At 40.7% G+C, this 24,918-nt stretch overlaps 1 protein-coding gene across 2 annotated transcripts in view; it reads right to left on the bottom strand.

Annotated features, from left to right (window-relative positions):
- Positions 1 to 356: 356 nt before the first annotated feature.
- Positions 357 to 24,918, bottom strand: part of PRDM2 (PR/SET domain 2) — a 128,976-nt gene continuing 104,414 nt past the window's right edge. For both annotated transcript variants that reach the window (XM_088455768.1, XM_088455769.1), the window contains 3 exons: positions 20,262 to 20,366; positions 11,380 to 15,619; positions 357 to 1,864 (listed from right to left, as the gene is read on the bottom strand). In XM_088455768.1, the coding sequence (XP_088311894.1) occupies positions 1,852 to 1,864; positions 11,380 to 15,619; positions 20,262 to 20,366 (4,358 nt within the window). In that variant the 3' untranslated portion in view covers positions 357 to 1,851. The remainder of the gene's footprint in view (positions 1,865 to 11,379; positions 15,620 to 20,261; positions 20,367 to 24,918) is intronic.

Here is a 24,918-nt window from a genome sequence, read left to right as displayed (position 1 = left end):
ATATATATATATGAAATACCACCTTGTCCAGAATAAATTGTGTAATTTGAGTGACTGCACTTAAGTATATTAAGTACTGATTGAACAAGCTGTTTAACAGCTGTCAGAAGACATCTAACCATTTCACTGTAAATGTATGGGTTTGTATTCCACTTTCAAAATGAGCGATCACATACTAAGAATGGTATTATTGAGTAGTAACACTACAGGGCTTTTCCTGAGCCTTGCAAACATGCAAATAAAACCACTTTCACATATATTCATGTACCAAGATGGTTCATGCCATAAAAATCACACAACTTGTTCTACCTACCAAACAAATATCAAGATTTAAAAGGTAAGATTTCCAAACTTGGTTTAATAAAGTTTTTTTCTTTTATTGATTACAACTATATAAAAGATATCACGGCCCATCTATAAGGTTAAGTGCTTTAAACAGCATAAAAGTTTTCCCATTTTAAAACACATCTGACAATCACAAGATTTCATGCCAGAATAAAAATAGCATAAACCACATCTTAACTTGTATACTTTTAAGTAAAATATATTTGTCAATGTTAGGTTTAAAAGCGGTGACAACTGGAAACCATTTGTCAAATTTAGCAAATTCTAATTATTTCAATAAAATATTTTCAAATCACTTGTCAAAAAACAACCAAACAAAAACAAATGGAACAAACAGCAAACTTCGGTACATAAAACAATTTTAAGATTAACATCCCCCAAAAATATAACTTGTCAAAACGAAGAAATCACATAATACAACCGACATTTCGAAAACAAATTTAAATAATTTTAAATATTTTATTTTTTTTCCTTTTTTTTATTTTTTATTTAAACTTACTACAAATTGCTTTATACAATTTCTGAACATAAAAATCCCAGTTAGATAAATGTAACAAAAATGGGAATGATAGTAAAAGCGATAAAGTGGCACAAATTCACCAAACAAGTGTTGAACTACAGTCTAGGAGGTAGATTACTGATGAAAGAGAAGGGTATATAAATGAAATCCATGTTGAATAATTTGAAATATTACAGCTCTGAATAGTAGTGGCAAAAAAAAATAAAATAAACATTTGTAAAATATATTAACAGGTCAAAACAATAATTGTCAGCTATACTACAGTACTAAGAAACAGGTGTGCAATATATGGAGAATCTTAATTACAGAACATACATGTTTTTCAAAATCCTTGATGGGATTTTTCTTTATTTAAATGGGACCCAACAGAAAAATAAAACAAAACTGGTTTCAGTTACATACCTTTAGACTACAGCTCTGTGTGAATATAAAAATGTGAAATCGGGATTTGGTAAAAACAAATGTATTAATTATATTAAATTCCTGTGTCTGGTTGCTACTGCTGGAAATTGTTAAAGTTCCAAACTGATTTTTTTTATATTTAGGCTTCAATTGCAGGATTTATAGAAAAAGTTTTAAATCTGTTTGATACTTTTATCAAAGTACTTCTGTCAGATGCAGCAATATTTGGAAAACCCTGAATTGCCAACTTTCAAAAATCTTTTTAAATAAAAAGATAGAGAACATCGTTAGAGGTTATATCCCCTGTATAATAATAAATCCTCTGTTCCAAGTATAATCACATTAAACTTAAAATGTACTCGTGGAGTTGAGTATCCCAGTCGAATGTACGCAGTCCTCATGGAATGAACAGTATTTTCAGCATGCCAGACAAAGACTCAGGAAATGCAGTAAGAGACTTTTAGATGACAGGGTTGCAACGATCAATGTGCAACCAGATTTTAATTCTCTTGTAGTGCTTCATTTAGCTTGATCATGCAACAGCTATTCCATAGTTCACCAGTCATCATTGGAGGGTATACAATTTAAAACTGGCTCCTGTAGAGAAATAAGAATACAAGGCGATGCATTAAGGTCACAAAATGTTGCATTGCCCATGTATGGATGTAAGTTAACCCATCAACTACAAGCACTGAAGACCGCCATTTTGTGATCTGCACCAATATTCACATAACAAGTAGCTGCCAACATCAGTGAGGCATGAGGCTCTTGAATAGATTGCATGATCACAAAATGGAAGCCTTCCCAATGTATAGGTGATGGATCCGCTTTAACCTTCATATCCAATAAGACATCAACCACTTTTTAAGACCTAATTAACATGATTTTAATTTCTACATCATGTTGTCCACCTTGCTCAGAAGTGGGGGCAATGAAACATTCAAAATATTGGGGCTGATGCACGGCTGAATGTACACCCGTTTGTGTAGCATATGTAGAATTAATTTGCACAAGGCAAGCTCACAAAAATGAGCACAACCAAGTACGGGAATGCATTACTAACGCACTTATAGTTATGACCGGGGGGTTTAAGAGGGGCGTGAAGGATAAGGGCATGTGATCACACAAATGCCGCCATTGCAGACCAGCAGGTAAGCGTATGCCTGTAAGGAGGCATACCTATTACACAGCAAGTGCCAGTGCACACAGATGAGGACTTGTGTAAACCAGGTGCTTATTCTGCTTACTTGTGGAAATACAGATTTTTTTTTTTTGTGAATGTTATACAGTCAGGTGCATAAATATTGGTAATTTGACAGAATATTCATATTTTGGCCTCTATTCACCACCACAATGGCTTTGAAATGAAACAAACAAGATGTGCTTTAACTGCAGACTTTCAGATTTAATTTGAGGGCAATTACATCCAAATCAGGTAAACGGTGTAGGAATTACAACGGTTTCTATATGTGCCTCCCACTTTTTAAGGGGCCAAAAGTAATGGGACTATCAACTCAAAAGCTATTTCATGGACAGGTGTGGGCTATTCCCTCATTATTTCATTATCAATTAAGCAGGTAAAAGGTCTGGAGTTGATTCTAGGTGTGACATTTGCATTTGGAATCAGTTGCTGTCGACTCTCAATATGAGATCCAAAGAGCTGTCACTATCAGTGAAGCAAGCCATCATTAGGCTGAAAAATCAAAACAAACCCATCAGAGAGATAGCAAAAACATTAGGTGTGGCCAAATCAACTGTTTGGAACATTCTTAAAAAGAAAGAACGCACTTGAGAGCTCAGCAACACCAAAAGACCCGGAAGACAACGGAGAACAACTGTGGTGGATGACAGAAGAATTATTTCCCTGGTGATGAAAAACCCCTTCACAACAGCTGGCCAAATCAAGAACACTCTCCAGGAAGTAGGTGTGTACATGTCAATGTCAACAATCAAGAGAAGACTTCACAAGAGTGAATATAGAGGGTTCACCACAATATGTAAACCATTGGTGAGCCTCAAAAACAGGAAGACCAGATTAGAGTTTGCCAAACAACATCTAAAAAAGCTGTTACAGTTCTGGAACAACATCCTATGGACAGATGAGACAAAGATCAACTTGTACCAGAGTGATGGGAAGAGAAGAGTATGGAGAAGGAAAGGAACTGCTCATGATCCAAAACATACCACCTCATCAGTGAAGCATGGTGGTGGTAGTGTCATGGCGTGGGCGCTTCACAGTACAGAGGGACAATGACCCGAAGCATACTGCAAAAGCAACCAAAGAGTTTTTTAAGGCTAAAAAGTGGAATGTTATGCAATGGCCAAGTCAATCCCTGACCTGAATCCGATTGATCATGCATTTCACTTGATTAAGACAAAACTGAAGGGAAAATGTCCAAAGAACAAGCAGGAACTGAAGACATTTGCAGTAGAGGCCTGGCAGAGCATCACCAGGGATGAAACCCAGCATCTGGTGATGTCTATGCGTTCCAGACTTCAGGCTGTAATTGCCTGCAAAGGATTTGCAACAAAGTATTAAAACATGAAAGTTAGATTTAGGATTGTTTAGTTTGTCCCATTACTTTGGCCCCTTAAAAAGTGGGAGGCACATATAGAAACTGTTGTAATCCCTACACCGTTTACCTGATTTGGATGTAATTACCCTAAAATTAAATCTGAAAGTCTGCAGTTAAAGCACATCTTGTTTGTTTCATTTCAAAGCCATTGTGGTGGTGAATAGAGGCCAAAATATGAAAATTCTGTCAATGTTCCAATATTTATGCACCTGACTTTATATGAGCAATTTATGCTGATTTTACTGCTGACTCTGTAAGGTGCTGAGGAACCCTTGTGGTACCTTTTATAAATAAAGGATAATAAAAATAATCAATATGATGCAAAGTACATAAACATACAAACAAAAAAAGGAGGTAAAAAATGCAAAAGACTTACAGTACAAAACATTACACCCTATATAGAAATCGTTGCATATGCAGTCACAGTACCCATAGAGGTAGACCTGTCTGTTGAACCTAAAGGTTTGGTGCCAATGTGGACAAGAGAGAAGTACAAGCGGGAAGATGGCTCTGCTTGTGAGAGGTTACAGTCTAGAGAGGAGGGGCAGACAGAGGTGACACAGAGGTGAGAGAGTTCGGGAGGAGCATGGAGGGTTGAATTAGGATGAGAGCTGGAAGGCTTTGATAACATTGGAAAGAGTTGGAGTTTCTAATTGGGGGAGGGAGTACCATTGATGGGGAAAAGCACAGACAAAATCTTTTGAGAGGAGAGACTGCGGTCATTGGCTTAGCAAAGTGGGCGGCTGGGAATGTGGAGGTTAGAATGTGGAGGTTAGAAATGTAGGGGGGAGTGGCTGTTGAAGGGTCTCTGTTGCCTCTAGGGTGAGAAAGGATCTGATCCTGGAGAGATTAGGAAGGTGGAAGGGACAAGACCGGGAGAGAGATTGACTTTGTGGTTTGCAGGAGAGGTTGGAGTCAAGCATAACTCCAAGACAGCGGACTTGCAGGATAGATGAGATGGTAAGGTTGTTGATGGGTAGTGCAATTGAAAGGAGGAGCAGGGACTCTGGAAGGAAGGAAGATAGACATGATACATTTAAGCAAGCTCTGAGACATCCAGGAAGAAATAGTAGAGAGACAGTTGGAGACACGAGTGAGGGGAGAGGCTACACTGCGCATAATTAGACACAGGGGGACAAGGATATCATTCACACTGGGGTGATCTATAGACCACCTGGACAGGGACAGGAACTGGACAGGTACCTATTGCAGGACATTACTAGAATGGCTTTAAAAGGAGATGTCATAATCATGGGATACTTTAATTTACCGGATGTAAACTGGGAGGTATCTGCTGCAAGTTCCTCTAGAAGTGGTGACTTTCTAAATTCCCTTCAGGGAGCATCATTCAAACAATTGGTGATTGAGCCCACTTGCAAAAATGCTATTCTGGACTTGATACTCACAAATTGTGTCAGAATATCAGATGTAAATATGAGTGAGAACCTAGGATCCAGTGACCATCAAGCAGTATGGTTTAGGATAAAGACAGGGTCCAATTCATGCCATACAAAAACGACAGTGTTAGATTTTAGGAAGGCTGGCTTTGCAGAGATGGAGAGATGTGTTAGTGAGTCAGTAGCAGATTAGAGGAACTTGGAAGGAGTGCAGGAGAGGTGGGGAAAATTAAAAAATGCAATACTAAAGGCTAAAGACCTTTGTATTAAAAGGGTTAGGTAAAGCACCAGGAAAAGGAAGCCAGTGTGGTTTACTAAAGCGGTATCACCTAGTGTGAAATAAAATAAGATGGCTTTTAGGAAATATAAGCAGACTCAAAATAATAACGACAAAGAGGAGTATCTTGCCAGAAGGAAGGTGATTAGGCACGCAAAGGCAGAAGCAGAGGACAAAATGTCCCAGTCAGTAAAGGGGGTAAAACTTTTTTTTAAGTATATAAGTGAAAGGAGGAACTCAAATGGAGGAATAAAAAGATTTAAGACAGAGAGTGAATACATGATCAAGGGAGACAAAGAAATAGCAGATCATCTAAATAATTATTTTGCTCAGTATTCACTACAGAAGGAGAGGGGAAGGGACCACAGTTAAGTGGCAGTCATAAAAATGAGGTATACAAAGTACATTTACAGAGGAGACAGTCCTAACAGAACTCTCAAAACTGAAAGTGGATAAATCAATGGGGCCGGACGGGATACATCCAAGGATACTAAAATAGCTTAAAGGGGTCCTGGTAACACCATAAACAGAATTATTCAACCAGTCACTAGTAGCAGGAGTGATTCCAGAGGACTGGAAAATAGCAAATGTAATACCACTGTACAAATGTGGAAACAAAGAAGAAGCAAGTAACTACAGACCAGTAAGCCTTACATCAGTAGGGGAAAATAATGGAAACACTATTAAGAGAGTGGTAGATTATCTTAAATCCAACAATTTACAGGATCCCAAACAGCATGGATTTACTCAGGGGAGATCATGCCAAACAAATCTTATTGACTTTTTTGGCAGGGTGATAAAAGTAATAAATCAAGGAGGGGGGGGGGGGGGGGCCTAGTTGTAGCTTTTCTAGACTTTAGTAAGGCTTTTGACACAGTCCCACATCACAGAATGATAAACTGGAAATTGTGGGATTGAATTCTATGACTGTTGAATGGATAAGATCTTGGTTGCAGGATAGGAAACAGAGAGTTGTAGTAAATGGAGTGTATTCACGGGAGGAAAAGGTAACCAGTGGAGTACCCCAGGGATCTGTACTTGAGCCAGTGCTTTTTAATATCTATATTGGTGATATTGCAAATGGTATTGAAGGGAGAGTATGTCTTTTTGCAGATGACACAAAGGTATGCAACAGGGTAGACACACCAGGAGGGGTAAAACAAATGACTGAGAATCTGTGTAGACTAGAGGAATGGGCAAGAACATGGCAACTACAGTTTAATGTCAAAAATGCAAAATCATGCACTTGGGTCTCAATAACAAAGGCTAAATATAGTATCAAGGACACTATAATAGAAAATACAGAGGAGGAAATGGATTTAGGAGTCACCATTTCAGATGACTTGAAGGCAGGCAAGCAATGCACCAAAGCATTGAGGAAGGCAAGTCAGATGCTTGGTTGCATAGGGAGAGGAATCAGTAGTAGAAAGAAAGAAGTGATAATGCCACTGTATAGGTCATTGGTACGGCCTCATGTAGAATACGGTGTTCAGTTCTGGAGGCCATATCTCCAGAAGAATATAGATACATTAGAGATGGTACAAAGAAGGGCAACTAAAATGGTGCGAGGCCTACACCACAAAACGTATCAGGAAAGACTAAAAGTTATTAATATGTATACTTTGGAACAGAGAAGGGACAGGGGGGACATGATAAAACCCTTGATGTATTTGAAAGTTTGTAACAAAACAGGAGGGAAACATTCTTCAAAGGGAGAGGTGTACAAGAACACGAGGACATGCACTGAGACTGGAGGGATGTAGGCTCAGAGGAAATGCGAGGAAAAATTACTTCACAGAAAAGGTAGTGGATGAGTGGGATAGCCTCCCATCAGATGTGGTTGAAGCGAAGATGGTGGAACAATTTAAACACAGGCATCTTAAGAGAGACCTAAGGAGCAAATTGGGTTGAAGTTGCCAAAAGTACAAATTAAAAAGGGGCAGACTAGATGGGCCAAGTGGTTCTTATCTGCCATCAAATTCTATTTCTAATTAGTCGGTGGAGGGTTTCTCCTGAACCCTCCCCCAGCAAAGGCCGCCACACATGTGCAGTCAGCGAGAATGCGCATGAGCGACAGCCCCGGCAGCACTCTGGCACATTGCAGGACAGGCTTCTTTCGGAGCCCCTCTCCCTGCACGTGCCGAATGATACATCCCGGCACTATGATCGCATCTTGCAATGCTATCATGGGCGTTACTGGCATGCCCAGCTCACGTTGCAAGTGCGATCATTAATAAATGGGGGCCCTGATGAGCTCACCTAGTGAGGGCGTATAGAGGGAGAATAGAAGACCAAGAACAGAGCCTTGGGGGACACAAACTGGCAGTGGAAGAGGGGGAGAGGTTGAGCCATGAGAAGAGACACAGAAGAACAGTCAGATACAGTCAGGTGCATAAATATTGGGACATTGACAGAATTTTCATATTTTGGCCTCTATTCACCACCACAATGGCTTTGAAATGAAACAAACAAGATGTGCTTTAACTGCAGACTTTCAGATTTAATTTGAGGGTAATTACATCCAAATCAGGTAAACGGTGTAGGAATTACAACGGTTTCTATATGTGCCTTCCCTTTTTAAGGGGCCAAAAGTAATGGGACTATCAACTCAAAAGCTATTTCATGGACAGGTGTGGACTATTCCCTTGTTATTTCATTATCAATTAAGCAGGTAAAAGGTCTGGAGTTGATTCTAGGTGTGACATTTGCATTTGGAATCAGTTGCTGTCGACTCTCAATATGAGATCCAAAGAGCTGTCACTATCAGTGAAGCAAGCCATCATTAGGTTGAAAAATCAAAACAAATCCATCAGAGAGATAGCAAAAACATTAGGTGTGGCCAAATCAACTGTTTGGAACATTCTTAAAAAGAAAGAACGCACCGGAGAGCTCAGCAACACCAAAAGACTCGGAAGACCACGGAAAACAACTGTGGTGGATGACAGAAGAATTATTTCCCTGGTGAAGAAAAACCCCTTCACAACAGTTGGCCAAATCAAGAACACTCTCCAGGAGGTAGGTGTATATGTGTCAAAGTCTACAATCAAGAGAAGACTTCACAAGAGTGAATATAGAGGGTTCACCACAAGATGTAAACCATTGGTGGCCTCAAAAACAGGAAGACCAGATTAGAGTTTGCCAAACAACATCTAAAAAAGCCATTACAGTTCTGGAACAACATCCTATGGACAGATGAGACAAAGATCAACTTGTACCAGAGTGATGGGAAGAGAAGAGTATGGAGAAGGAAAGGAACTGCTCATGATCCAAAACATACCACCTCATCAGTGAAACATGGTGGTGGTAGTGTCATGGCGTGGGCATGTACAGCTGCCAATAGAACTGGTTTCCTTGTATTTATTGATGATGTGACTGCTGACAAAAGCAGCAGAATGAATTCTGAAGTGTTTCGGGCAATATTATATGCTCATATTCAGTCAAATGCTTCAGAACTCATTGGCGGCGCTTCACAGTGCAGATGGACAATGACCCGAAGCATACTGCAAAAGCAACCAAAGAGTTTTTTAAGGCTAAAAAGTGGAATGTTATGCAATGGCCAAGTCAATCCCCTGACCTGAATCCGATTGAGCATGCATTTCACTTGATGAAGACAAAACTGAAGGGAAAATGCCCCAAGAACAAGCAGGAACTGAAGACATTTGCAGTAGAGGCCTGGCAGAGCATCACCAGGGATGAAACCCAGCATCTGGTGATGTCTATGCGTTCCAGACTTCAGGCTGTATTTGCCTCCAAAGGATTTGCATAAAAGTATTAAAAAGTGAAAGTTAGATTTAGGATTGTTTAGTTTGTCCCATTACTTTTGGCCCCTTAAAAAGTGGGAGGCACATATAGAAACCGTTGTAATTCCTACACCGTTCACCTGATTTGGATGTAATTACCCTTAAATTAAATCTGAAAGTCTGCAGTTAAAGCACATCTTGTTTGTTTCATTTCAAAGCCATTGTGGTGGTGAATAGAGGCCAAAATATGAAAATTCTGTCAATGTTCCAATATTTATGCACCTGACTGTAGGTAGGAGGACAGCCAGGAGAGGGCAGTGTCAGGCAGCCCACAGAGTGAAGGAATTTCAGGAGGATAGGGTGGTCAATTGTGTTCAAAGCAGCAGACAAGTGAAGGAGAGAGTAGTGGCCCTTGGCTTTGGCAAATAGAAGGTCATTACTGACTTTAGTAAGGGCAGTTTCAGTAGAGTGGAGAGGATGAAAACCAGACTGAAGTGGGTCAAGTTGGGGGTAGAAAAGATATAAGGTAGTTGTTGACAATTAGCTTGAGGATCTTGGAGGCAAACGGTGAGAGAAATGGAGCATTAATTAGAAAATGTTAGGGTTAATGGTGTTTTTTTTTTTCTTTCTAAGAATGAGAGAGAAAAGAGCATGCTTGAATACAGAGAGGACGGTGAAACAAAAAAATATCCTGGCGCAGTGTCCACACTATAATAAAAGTTGACCTAAACTAGCTGGTTGAATTGAAAGGGGAAATTTACTTAAAACTAAAACAGAAAAAAAAAAATAACCTGCTGTGTGCAAACTTGAAAATGTCAAATTATAACAATACTTTAAAAGTAACTTATAATTAAAACAACATGTAATTAATATAACAATCACTGAAATACAGAGAAAACACATAAAGGGCTAATTAGCCATAGTGTTTCTCCTACTCATTATGAAGATTTCATAAGCCCGCTTTTATGTCCCAGTTGATACAGTGATAAATAGCCTCTATTTGGCCAAAATGCTGGTGTGTGTAAAACTGCCTTTGCCAGGACAGGATCAAATCAATTACAGAAAAGCGAAAAAGCGGTAGTATAATGGTGCACAAATCAATAATTGTAAAATAAAATATAACTTTTGTTAAGTATTCATTGAAAGAGGATTCCCCTCCGGTAATAGGTTGGTGAAATATTAAAAAAATAATAAAAGTAAAGACAAGAATGTGAAATTTTTTTTATTTAAAATAATCTTATCATACCATCAAAGAGAAACTGCTTATAGTATCTTGAATATTAGTCGCTATTGTGTCATCTTTTAATCAGATGACCATTAGGGTATATGTCTCTATTCTGTCCTGTTGATTGTATTATGTGGTTCAAATAAATAATTTATATGATTTGACAAAGAATTATATATTGTTCTAGATCATAAAAAGCACATACATGTGCTTTTTAGGATACCTGAGCCACTGTTTCAAGGGTCAAATAAGTACAGACTACTAATCGGGTGTATAGGTAGCCTGGGATGCACATATTAGTCCTTTTAGTTCCATTTAGAATCACTAAGCTTGAAGTACAGATAAACATGGGAAAACAATTGTGAATATGAATATGCAGGAAAAGGGTGTATTTCATAGTCCCCAATCTCATTGTGTCAATCTAGAATACAGGTTCTCAAACTCGGCCCTCAGGACCCCAAACAGTGAATATTTTGCAGGTCTCCTCACAGAATCACAAGTGAAATAATTTACTCCACCTGTGGATCTTTTAAAATGTGTCAGTGAGTAATGAATACACCTGTGCTCCTGCTAGGTGACCTGGAAAACGTGAACTGTGTGGGGTCCTGAAGCCCGAGTTTGAGAACCATTGATCTAGAAAATGAAAGCAATCATCAGTTGCTATGGATAACATCACCTGTTTTGCACAAATCTTCCACACAGCGTTTATGTTGGCGCAATTTTGCACTACAAAGGCGAGTGAAATGCAGCTAATGGAATAGATAATAAACATAGCAGCGACATCAGCTGTAATTTCAAACTAATGCAAATGAAAAATACATGTATTTGGAGAAACTTTCCCCATGTACTCAAACGCCCATGCACACAGAGCCTATTCGAGAAGCAGAGCTATATTACCTAGATTCCGGTCTGCCATCCTCCCTCTTATCTGAATAGTCTGCAGAGCTTCGGGTTCGGGGTCCTCCTAATCTCTCCCTTGATTTACCTTTGTATTTGCCCATTTTCTTCTTCTTAGCTAACTGTTTGTTTGGAAACTTGTTCTTTTGTATTTTGACAGGCAGCTTCCGTGAGGTTTTCCCAAAAGACTGTGGTAGGACATGGAGTGTCGCTTTCTTTATTTTTTTCAACTCTAGAGCAGTTTGGCCTTTAGACATTCTTACAGGGCTTGAGTTCCTTACAACAGGGATATTCTGTTTTTTGGACTTGACCGGAGGAGCAGTTTTTACACTTTGCTTAGACTTGATAGGTATTGTAGGTAGCTGAATAGGTGCAGGTGTTATGCTCCTCGCTCTAGTTTTTCCCAGATGGGACTCTGTGCTTTGCATTTGTATCTCGGCATCGGCTGTCCGTCGTGTGATGCTGGCTGTGTGTTTCTTGGCAGATGAAGACTTCTTTGAAGGTTTGGGGGCACTCTTTTTGGTAGGTGGAGAGGCTGGCTTCTTCGGACAACTAAAGGATGCATGTTTGTTCAAACTTTTAAGGTAGGTAAACTCTCGGTTGCAATATGGACAAACGTGAGAAGATAAATCAGGGGACATGCTTAATTTCAACCCTGACTTTTGCTTGGCTTTCTTGTTCTTTTGCAAAATTGCCTTGTGTAGTAATTGGTTTTTCCTTTTTATAGCACCCAGCTTGAGCTTTCTAGATGACATTTTACCGATTTCAATGGTAAAATTAAGTTTTTTCGGTTGACCCATACGCCGAAATGAATTGTTCTCTGTAGCTTCCAGAAGCACCACCCCTACGCCATTCTTAGGCTGCACAGTCTGTTTCAAGGGTATTGGGTTCTTTTTAGGAGTGTATCTCTTTTTGTCACTGGCAGAAGCACATACCAATATGTGCTTATGTAATTCAGGCATGTTATCAACACCCTTCCCACATTTAGTGCAACGTATAGCAGTAGTGAAGGTTTGTGGAATATTATGAGTAGTAAAATTTGTTGCAGTTGTGCCAATACCCATGGGATTTTTGGTGTGGTATTGAAAAGGCGGTGGTTTAAAGCTTGGGTAGTGCTGATTAAGACCCATGCGTACATCTGGGTTTTTTGATTTTTCCCCTGAAGCCATAATCTTAATTGTTGTATAAAGTTCCTCAGAAGAATCATTTAAATCTCCATCTTCTGGGGATGGTGTCATGGGATCTTCATCATCATCTATTATCTGATGTTGAATTAAACTTACTTTGCTAGGATCTGTAAAGTTTTGTGGCCTAAGAGTACCACTTTCCAACTCATGGTGACTGTACTCTTTATCTGCATGCAGATCCTGTTGATGTTGTTGTAAGTTACAAAGGAAAGCAAACTCCTTTTTGCATATTGAGCAAACAAAAATCTTCCCCACCCCATGCAACATGGAACGATGTTCTGAGAGGTTTGAGGAATCTTTGAAAAGCTGCACGCAAAATTCACATTTAAAGGGCCACTCTTCAGCATGCACAAGAAGATGCTTGGCAAGGTCTTTAATAGATGTAAATGGCAATTCACAAACATTGCACACAAAGGTCTTATTAAAACCTTCAGAAATTGAGTCATTATGACTCATCTGTAACGAGTCTCTAGTTGCTGATACTTCCTCATGCCTCTCTTGCTTAACAAACATCGCTGCAGGAGATTCTAAATTCAAAGAGGGAGATAAGACTGACATTCCTAGAGTCAATGGTGGAGGAGATGAACATGATGATGAAGAGGATGACGACGGGGTAGAGGAAGAGGAGGAGGAGGAAGATGATGAAGAGGAGAGGGTGGGAGGGCCAGGTGAAGCAGAGCCAGAAGGATCAGTAGTAGGAGAGGGAGATGGGGATGGGGATGCTGTACATGAGAGAACTGGGAGAGGGGACTGTGTGATAGCAGACAGGGGTGAAGGACAAGATGGAGTGGGAGGTACACTGCATAAAGAATCTGGGAGTGAAGGAGCATTAGTAGTGAGAAGAGGAGGTGGTGATGCATTGTCCATCAAAAATGGAGAGCATGGAGTAGGAGAAGGTGCCTCAGAAGGAGTTAGAATAGGTGGTGACTGGCAAACTGGTGTACAACTATGTTCAACTGGAGCAGGGGAAGTAACTTCCGTACAAAGAGAAATGTCATCACTTGAGCCAGCCCCAAGTTCTGGAACATGTGTCTGCTCATTGGTTCTACAGGGAAGAACAGAAGCATCTGTCTCTGAAATACTGTCCCCAGGTACTTCTAATTCATCATATTCATTTAATAGAACCTTTTTCAACATGCAAGTAGTAGGCTTCTTCTTTTTGACACCAATGCATAAGATGTTCCCTTTGAATTCCTTTGTATCGCTTTCACAGAAGGGCTTTTTATTTACACTCAGATCAAGCACAGACTCCCATGGAACTTGTGTTCGACTTTTGCTGTCAGATTTTTGTTTTACTCCGCTGGACAAGTCCAGCGGTTGCTGGATGCAGACGTTACCGAAAGATAGATTTGAAGTCCAATCTTTCGCAATCTTTAGGTCTTCACAAGGACTCGCGCTGTCTTGTTCCTCTCTTCCAGATAAACTCCAGACAGGCGAATGACTATGACTTTCTAACTTTGGTATTTTTGGACCAAGACCTTCATTCCAAGAGGTTTTCCCTTCTCCTTGTTTAACAAATTCTTTAGGAGCTGGGCTGTGTTGTGGTGAACTGGGAGGTGATGTTGTGCGTCTTTTAAATCTATTGGAACAGGTTGTCAAAGACGAGACTGCAGGGCTCAGCTTTGGAATCTCCGATATCAGTGATGGACTAATTTGAGACTTGTTGCTCTCTTGCATTTGAAGAAGCTGTTTCAGCTTTGAAGATAAATAAACATTTTTCTCCTTCTGAAATGTTAAATTATCACCTACAGCCACGCTTAGCGGAATAGTTAGAGAGCAAGAAGGTGTCACTGGTTCGGGGTCCACTTCAGTTTTTATTTTTGACAGTAGAGGAGGGCTATTGGTTCGTCTCTTTTTTGTCTCCAATATTCCGCTGCAGGAAGAGTCAGTAAGTAGATTGGGATTATCAGAAGAAGCAGATGGCAGAGGTCTTATATTTTGAGAAACTTCAACCTTGATAGGGGTAAGCAAGCAATTGATTCCCAACACATCTGTAGAGTTGGTCTCTACTTCTACTATATCACAACCACTATTTGCAATGTTTGATGGTAATTTACCATCTATATAGTAGGTTAGATTCTCAGATATATTATTGGAGATGTCCATTATATAAACATCATCCACTTCTCCGTCCTCCTCAATTTCGGTGTTCTCTACGTAAATGTTTTCAACTGGTGGAGACTGCTCAGATTTTAACTTTGTATCTTCAAGCAAGTGGCCTTTTCTCCGCACGCCTTTTGGAATAAGATGGCGCTCGTGAACTCTGCGTTGGTGCCGTCGCATGTTTGTGTGGGTTCCAAATACCTTCTTACAGTATTTACATGGGTGCAGCTCTCGGCTCGACTCTCCATTTTCATCCGAAAGAACTGAATGTGAAGTTTCTCTATCAGAATCAGTCATTTTACACTGTAGCCAAGAACTACTGTATTCGTCGGTGGCTTTAAGAGAATCGATAATATGTTTGTGAGTTTGACCAAATTCGCCCGAAGTAGACAGCACTAAAGATTTCCTTTTAGGGCCCGCTTCATGCCGTCGTTCATGTCTTCTCCTGTTAATCTGTGTTCCGAAAGCCTTTCCGCAGTACCGGCACTTGAACGCATGGTTTATTGTGGAAACATGAATATGCATGTGTCGTTCTAGCCCTTGTTTTGTTGTAAATTTTCTCTCGCAATGCTGGCATGGAAACATGAAAGCCTCTGAAGAATCTCCATTGACATCGCCTTTGGGTTTAGAGACTTTACCAGGTTTCTTTTTTGGAGAACCTTCTGGAGTCTCATCGGATGTACTTCGGAAGTCGTCAAGCATTTCTCCGCTGTCTTCTTCCTGATTTACACTCTCTCTTTCCGAACTTTCTTTCTGCAAGTCTTCAATAAGCTCTTGCTCAACGGTAGCATCCTCCATACTCTTTTGGTCTGCTATATGTAGTAGTTTAGCGGCAGGGATGGTAAGACACTCTGGGAGGACATTGTGATTCACCATTTCCTGGATAACCGCTGTCTGTTCAAGCGATAAAACAGGGGAGCCTAGAGGCTTTGCATCCTCTTCATTTGGAGCTGCAAACAAAGAAAAATGATTTATTTTGTGATGAAGAGACTATGGCCCTGATTCAGAGCCGGTCGCTATTTGCGGTCGTTCGTTCCAAAAAAAGGGGTGGCTATTCAAATGAACCGTTCGCTCTTTGCGGTCAGTTCACGCCTCTATGTCTGAACGAGCGTACAAAACTTGCGGTCGTTTTTTGGATAACTACGCCCCCTGGCCGCTCGCATCCTACGTCATGTCCGCTATTTATTAGATTAATCGAGTACATCGACCAGCGTATGAACTGCTCGCTATTCTTGTGGTTGGTTTTTCCTACCACAAATTTGCGAGCAGTTCTGACTATAAAATAACCCAGTGACGTGGTCAGTGACGCTGCTGTATTAATTATGCACACCCTTAAAACGCCCGTTTTGACCTTTAAGCACGCCTGCGTTCTGATCTCCACTCCCCGTTTTCAAGCACCTTCCCCTGTTACCACCCACATACGCCTCCTCCTGTCACTCATATTAGCAGGCATTCGCTATTTAGCGAACAAACGATTTTCGGCTGCACTGACTGGTTCGCGCATGCGTATTACGATCCGTACGCATGCGCAGTTGGGCAAACATCGCTCGGAACGAACGAGCGGCCGCTTACGAGCGGCTCTGAATCAGGCCCTATATCTTCTACATAAATACAATTACACATACAACTAGATGTACAACATGTAGTCTAAAATCAGGCTAAATTTACAATATTACAGTATTATTACATTGCCGTCATTGAGGACATATGGGTATATTTACTAAAGGTCGATTTTAATCTATTTAAAAATCGATCAACATCGATGTTATGTTTCTGAGGCTAAATCACACATTTACTAACAGACAATTTTGATTAGTATTATTAAATGTGTGATTAAGCTCCAGAAACACAACATTTATGTTGATCGATTTTACAGATTGTAAGTTTGCAAGCAGGGCCCTATTACCTTTAGGTCTGTCTCTTACAACCCAGTCTTGTTCTATTAATGTTGGTTCAAATTGTAAAGTGCAACGGAATATGCTGCGCTATATAAGAAACTGTTCATAAAATAAATAAAATTGATCAAAATCGACCTTTAGTACATATACCCACATAGAGCTTATATATAAACAGTTGTGTGTAAAATATTCCCCCATTGACTGTACAGACTCATTTTTCCCCATTTTGCGTTGCTTTGGGGCTTTCTTGAAATAAACTTCTTTTCTTTTTACTATTATTATTTTACAGAAATGTTAGATATTTTTTTTAGAATTTGGTACCAAATAAAACTTTCAATCCAAAGTGTATTATATAGTCTGTTTGTCCAAGGTTCTGCTCACAAGTAATTTCAAGAAAGTAGTACAACTAAAAAAAGGAAAGAAAACCTTTACTTAATAACCTCTTGCAATTATTAGCATATTAAATGTGTATTTTATCAAGGGACTGAAAATAGAGCACATAAATATTACATTTGAAATTTTTGTCTTGGCTATAAGCAAATGGTATCCTGACTAACGCTCTATTGCTCCTTGTCCTAAAATCTTTGGTGGGTAAAGATCATTAGGTGGTTAAGTTTGAGCATGCAGACAAGGTGCGAGAAACTTCTTCCGATTAAGTATTGCTCCAGAAAAAAAACTTCACCTCACAAAAAAGTACTACAAAAACTTTTTCCAGTATAAAATGTGCAGTACTTCAGTATGTACGCTAGTTTTAATGCACTCCAAGCTGGGTTTACATTGGGGCTGCCTTAAAGCCATGAAACAATTAGTCTATAGCTGTGCTGAAGCCATCAGCATGCAAAAAAATCAGCTGATAAGAATGACTATGTAAAAATTAATTGTTAAAAGCGGGCAAAATTATTTTATTTGCTTAACGCTGGTCTCACAGCCTATGTTCAGGACAAAAGGATCAAATAGGCGTCATAGTGAGATGCTTGGCCAAACATGAGTGCAGTGGCGAAAAGAATCACGGGTGAAAATCGATCAGACTATTACATGGCATGTTGGAAAATGAGTGCAGATCCTGGCTACAGTCCTGCATCTTCCATCTGCACTAACAGACCCTTATCACGCTGACTCTCATCCAATTTGGTCACCAAGTGTTGGTTTGGATTGGTTCTGGTGTCTGACGCTTGCACCAAGTGACAAACACCATTTTCAACCCGTTAATGTCTAGTTGATGTGAGACTACAAGTCCTAACATGTACAGTATGTTAACTCAGGACCTCCACGTACATCTGTCCTCCATATGCTACAAGTCGCGTGACACATAACTCATAAGTGCTATGTGGCTTGATAGCACCAAGCGTTTTTTTCGTGCAACTTTTTTCCCTTAAAATGCATTAATTCACAAAGTGATGCTAATAGGGATGCACAAGCAGCTTATGCTGATAAAAATGATACACAGTATTCCTATATTTTGTGTGCGTCTGCGGTTATACCTGAATGCAAAATGCTACGTTACAGTGTCACAGCAGCTGACACTGTAACGTAGCATTTCGCATGCAGCAACCACACACAAAACATAGGCATGCTGTATATAATTTTAATCAGCAGAAGCTGCTTGTGCATCCTGACACATATTAAAAGAAAAAGTTGCACAAAAAGATGCTCAGTGCTTCTGAGTCACGCCACTGCAAGGGCTGTTTAATGCGCAAGGAGGCTAGATGTATGTGGATACATCTGTACACATTAGAATAGGCTACTCAATTTGTAAGGCAGTCTCATTCTCCCAAATTGTTCATTTACTGAGCGCTAAACTGGTCTCAGTAGGGATGTGACACAAAAGTTTGTCAATAAAAAGGTCGACACCAAAGTTCAACATGGAAAAATGTCAACATAACAAAAGTTAGACAATACAGAAGGTCAATAGGTTCAATATGGTTGACATGGAAATGGTTGACACTTTTTTTATGTTTTATCTAACCCTAATCGTCACCCTAACCCTCCCCTTGGTGTCTAACCCTAACTAGCCCTCCTAGTGCCTATAACCCTAACCGTCCCTCCTAGCGCCTATCCCCAACCGTCCCTCCTAGCGCCTAACCCCAACCGTCCCTCCTAGCGCCTAACCCCAACCGTCCCTCCTAGCGCCTAACCCCAACCGTCCCTCCTAGCGCCTAACCCCAACCGTCCCACCTAGCGCCTAACCCCAACCGTCCCACCTAGTGCCTAACCCCAACCGTCCCACCTAGTGCCTAACCCCAACCGTCCCGCCTAGTGCCTAACCCCAACCGTCCCGCCTAGTGTCTAACCGTCCCTCTTGGTGCCTAACCCTAACCATTCCTCCTAGTGCCTAATACTCCCGTAAGTGCCTAACTCTAACAATAAAAAATAATGTATAGACCTTGTCCACGTCGAACTTTTGTACTTGTTGACCATGTTCTGGCTGGACCTTTTTCAAGGCATCACCACTTAAATTCACATAGAATATTTTCATCACTTTTCTAATTGTTTATTATTTATGTCATTTTAATTCTTTCACATTTCATTAACACTTATTGATTTATCCTTACACATCTATCCTTTTCACTTCACTATCATCTTTTTCCCCCTTTTCGTGTGATGCCCTGGGGATGGCCCTTGGCTGGAATTTTTTGGGGTACCCTGCTTCTCGGATGTGAACCCCTTAATGTTAGGGACGCCAGTATAGAGGAGCCTTGACGATTGGCCTGGCGCTTACTCATATATTTTGCAAACGTATGTAACTAATACCTCTGAATCTCTATTATTATGTAGGATTTAAGTATTTTTTTTTATTTTGCTACAGTGTGCTGGAGGGCAAATCCCCTTTTTCCTGTGTTCAGTGTAAACCCCGCCCTTTACAAGCACCTGTGCTAAGCCATTAAGCTGATCTGAGCAACCACCATACTTTTTTGACCTTCTTATTGTCGACCTTTCCATTGTCAACCTTTTGTATGGAACCCCTCAGTAGTATATAGAGGTCAGTCCTGCTAATAAATATAACAGCAGCTTTCCGCGTTTCTTCTGCAAATGTCAGACCAGAGATACTGTTGAAACATTAAATTTAAAACAATGTTTTAATTGGTTATTATGAAGCCTGGTGTAAGGCATGGGAGTTCTGACTAGAGGAGGACAGGAGGTAAATTTCTTGGATGGTTGGGAGGATCACACAAATTAGTGGTGACTTCCATCAGTGGCAAGTTTCATGACGATTGCACAATGTGATCGCTACTGAGGCGTCTCCACATGGGTGGCGCGGTTTCTGTAGGGTGGGAATGAAATGGGCATATAATGATTATATAGGAAGGGGAGGACTGGTCTGAGAAGAGGCTCTGCAAAGTCTGCGGTGGAGTGGTGTGCTGGAAAGGGGCGATTGTACGAGTTGGTGTATGGATGGGCTGAACATGCCATGTTGATTTAGTGCCATGATATCAATAAAATACAAATAAGGCCAAAAAAAATTATTATAGAGTTCAGGAATTAAGAGAACTGCACACAAAAAAAAAAATATTAGGTGCCATGTGCTCAGCTCTCCATCATGTTTATGCCATGTGCGTTCTGACAGCGAACTAGCCCCAAGAGAAAGTGCAGGACACTACCACATAAAGCTGAGCCAGGTAGTACACCTGATCAGTATATAGGAGAGTTATACAGGTTGTGGCAGTATAGGACTCCACTAATGATCACATCTTACCATCTGGGGAATCCTTCATTTCGGCAGACGGTACTTCTGGGCCAGTCTTCTTTCCTTGTCTGTTTAGATTCAGTTTATTTTTACCATGGAGAGCTCTCCTCCTTCCTACAAGAGACAAATACACAACATACATTTAGGAATTGTCTTAGTGTTTACAAAAGTACCATAATTCCCGACTTGGTTATAAGAGCCTCTAAGCTACGTGTAACAGAAATGTACACTTAAAGGTTTCTGGAACCTCTTCAAATTATAATATATCCGATATAACTTTTTACGTCACTTCCTAAAGGCTAATAAAGGAAACCTTCTCCTTAGAGACCACACATGCAACATACCAGAGACGTGCGGTGAGGTAAATGGCTGAGGAGGCACTGGCTGGTATCAGAGCAAACTTTACACATACATATATGAACCCGAGGGTACATATATGAACCCGAGGGTACATGTGGGCATTATACAAAGGTAAAGCAGTTTATAGTGCTGAAAATTGATCAGGGATGTGCAGAGACAGGGGAGGCACTGCCTCACCTGCCATACACTTTCTACTCCAGAGTTTGGACTATAAAAATGATTAGAATAATACAAAGATGATATTTATAGTATTTTCTTTAATTTTTTCTCATCATTTTTATAGTGAAAACTCTGGAGTATACCCAAGTATGACAGGAGAGGCTCTGCCTCACCTGCCTCACATTACTGCAGCATACATGTATAAACATGTATTCCAGGAACTTTGTGAAGGTTTATTTTTTCCCACAATCTCTTCACTGAACAAACAAATTTCTACACACACAGAAAAATCTTAGGGGTCTATGGCCCTGATTCAGACCCGGTCGCTAGGCTGCGTTCGCACATAGCCTGCCGATGTTTGCAATCTACGCATGTGTACAAGACTCAGTGCGCGTGCCAGTCCATGCGATCGCGAAGCATAAAAGACGCTCTGCAAGAATGAGTGACAAGATGTGCCGTTTGTGGGTGGTCGATGGTAACGGGGGTGTGGTGGTGTGAACGCAGGCCTGTCTGTGCGTCGGAACGCCGTTTCAGGGGCGTGCATAATTAAGACGCAGCGTCAGCATACACGTCACATGGCTGAATTACACACAGCAGCACTCGCAGTGCTCGCGGTAGGGTATGGCCAGCCACAAGTGCTGCGTAAGGGCCCGTTTTTACTCGATTTTACAGATTGTTTAATACACTTCCTAGAGATGACGTATATTACTAAGGGAAAGTAGGCGTCTTGTGTCAGGCTGGTGGGCGTCTAAATACATACCGCGATTGCACGGCAAGACATAGTGGGCGTGCCAATGTCTTGCTAGCAATAGCGGGATTTGCATACTTTGGCTGCTGACTGCTGCGTGCGAACGCAGCCTAGCGACCGGGTCTGAATCAGGCCCTATGTACTAAGCCTTGGAGAGAGAAAGTGGAGAGAGATAAAGTACAAACTAATCAACTCCTAACTGTCATTTTTCAAATACAGCCTGCAAAGTGACAGGCGCTGGCTGGTTGGTACTTTATCTCAGTCTGCTTTATCTCTCTCCAAGGCTTAGTACATAGACCCCTGTGAGATCACGTTGAAAATTAATGAGAAAAATGCTTGCTTTAAAAAACAAACAAAAACACAGAGAGCGAGAGAGATATTGTGTAAAGTTCCCACACCAATTGCCAGAGGCATCACTGGGCCCCATGGCAGACTTTGCTAACTCACTAACACTATACTTATGCCCATGGATTTAGAATAAGATAATCAACAAATCCATATAGAGCTCGATTTTATTAGGTGCGAATTGTCATTGCAACAGCATAGAAATGCCAGCAACGGCACAGCAATTTGCCCACCTCGCGGCCCGATTCACCCCGGACTTGCATATTTTGGCTGCGAACAGAAAAGTGCGAGCCCGGAGGCACAGTCAGTGCGGCATACAGCAGCACTTACTCGCAGGTGCGAGTAATGCACATCTAATTGGATCAACCTAACATGACTTGATCCATTTAGGAGTCCCTTGCGGCACGAGTAAGTGTGGCATATGGTGTTGCCGGATTCGCACTTTTTTTGTTCGCAGTCACTTACGGCTGTGGGCAAAAATGTGCAAGTCCGGGATGACATTGGGCCACGAGGGGGGGCGAATTGTATGCCGTTACGACAACTCACTCCCTTCGCTCGTAACTGGATAGAGCCCATAGTGTGATGTTCAGACATCCACATTTTTAGCCATGTACTGTGTGAATATATGCACACACACAATCAAATATTTGCAGTAATGTAATTCTTCTTACACCCTTCTAAACAGATCAGGGTGAAATGATCAATCATCTAGTCCTCCCCAAAGACTGAAGTTTGGTGCTTACTGCTTGTATGTCAGCAAGAAGATTCTAATCAAGCGCACACAAATCTTTCATCTTCAGGAGGTGCTGCCACCTCGGTGTAAAAGTAGATCATCCCGTTTAGTTCTACATAGAGTGTTATGTACAATATGCTCTATATATTTTACTGATGTAAAAATTAATGAATGAATGACTTTGTAGTGCCTTTATGCAGATCATGGAACTCCTGAATAATGTTCATATAATATAAAAACAGTATAAGATACTTTAGGTTTGACAGCACTAAAAATGGCATTTTACTTGAAATAAGTAATCAAGGAAATATAATATGTTGGAGTAATAAAGTTAATTTTACAGAAGAGCGAATGAGAAGAGGAAGTGATGTGGGGTGAATGAGGAGTAGGGACTATGGGAAATGAAAGCGGCTTGTTGTCAAGTCCAATAAAGAAAGTTACTTTCAGAATGGTTGATCTTAGTTCCCCCTCAGCTAAAGGACCCAGACGTGACGTCGAGTGTGGTTCCATGCCCTGACAGCGCTGTTATTTTGTCTCAACTGTAGTATCTGGCCAGAGGTTCTACTCCCACTCTATGTCCATGTGGATAGTAACTGATGATGTCAGGGTCCTGCAGCTGAAGGGGATCTAGCTGCAACCCTTGGGTTAGGTATGGGATGCGGGCACTCAGGATCCCAGTGCCTAACCCTAAACCCCCCCACCTCGCAGCCTAATCCTCACCCTCTTCCCCAGCAGCCTGACCCTAACCCTCCCTCCTAGTGTCTAATCCTAACCCCAATAATTACCATTGGGATGCTGGTGCCAGGATTATGCCACTGGTATTCTGAGTGCAGGCATCCCAACACCTGGGAAGGGAGAGGGAACCTTGTATAAGATGAAGAGTCCAATTACTTGTTCAGTACTCTGATGTTTTTGTGTACTTTTGGCGTTTCTGCATTGCACATTACACTTTATCTAAGCACCTCTTAACAGGCAAAAGAACATGATTATTTGTGAGTTCTGACAACACTTTTGTCCAATCATAGTTACTTTGCACTGAAATGTATTAGTGGGGTGTGGTATCCTAGAAACGACTGTAGATATGGGTGTGATATTCTGTCGACATGTGGATCGGTGCTGCGTCTTCAGTCTCAGTCGATCTGAGTGCATATACTAATGGCGCTGGTGGCGTCTTATTAAAGCACGTCCACTGCCAGCTTCTCAAATCCGTTGCCTGCATCTGAAGACGTTTGCTGAGGTACGAAGGATCATTACTTAGTAAAAGGTGCATTTTGAATACAAAATATTCGACTGCCCCAGATTAGAAGTTAAACCTCACTGTTTGCAGGCTTAGGAATTTGAAAACGGCTCATTAGGTTTTCAGCTATCTGGGAAATTAATTTAGGCACTTTGAGAACAATGTCTAACAACTTGCATTTGTAGAGATAAATATTGTATTATTCTCTGCTTACAATACATTTAAATTGCAGAACACTGGCTCATGACATTCCAACGTATAGTCTTATATAGGGAATGCTTTCTACATGTGTCAAATCGACTAGCTTGGCATTTAAACACAATTAACCTTGATTGCTCTCTTTGTGGCCTTATAGTATGTTTCAGGAAGCAATCCGGCAGTCGGCAGTCATTAAGCACCTGCATTGAGTCTATCCATAGGAAATGATAATTTCTTAGCAGTCCTAATTATACATGCTCTCTTTGGCTGTACAGTAATTGCTACAGACTAAAATGAACTAAAGTCACATTTCGGTAAGTGTAATCTGTAAATTCAGATACTGGGAATTTGGCAATTAACATTTGAAAGTCATTCTAAAGAATGTGCAGTCAGGCATATTTCAGATTACAAGAGTTTATCCTCAACATTATAAATGGAAAATTAAAGAAAAAAGGTTCTACTCTCCTGTCCATGACCTGGTGCGGCTTTTACTAAACGCGCCTTTTATCTTTCCTGTGTTGTCCACCAATGTCGTTTCATCTAAGTATATTTATTTATCATGCTTATCATTGAACAGAACGAGAGACTGTATCCAATGCACAGGCAGAAAATAGCGCAGTCTTTAATGGCAGTTAATGTAAACTATTCTTGGACTAAATAAAAGCTTTGGTGGAAAGCGCAGGAAAAAATAAAGTAAGGCAAAACAATATATTTAGAAAGAAGTTACTGGTGGTCAGATCAATAAATCATAGTTATGCAAAGTTGAAAAATAACCTTTTGGGGCACATTTATTATGATTTGCGGTGTGTGCCTCAAAAAATTAAGGATCTTTATATCCGCACATTGCAGCAATAAGGATACTTTTGTCATTGGAAGTTGCTGGGAC

This window comes from Taudactylus pleione, unplaced genomic scaffold (assembly GCF_031769625.1).
Source record: "Taudactylus pleione unplaced genomic scaffold, aTauple2 ptg000671l, whole genome shotgun sequence".
NCBI lineage: Eukaryota > Metazoa > Chordata > Amphibia > Anura > Myobatrachidae > Taudactylus > Taudactylus pleione.
This window is presented reverse-complemented; position numbering and strand designations above follow the sequence as displayed.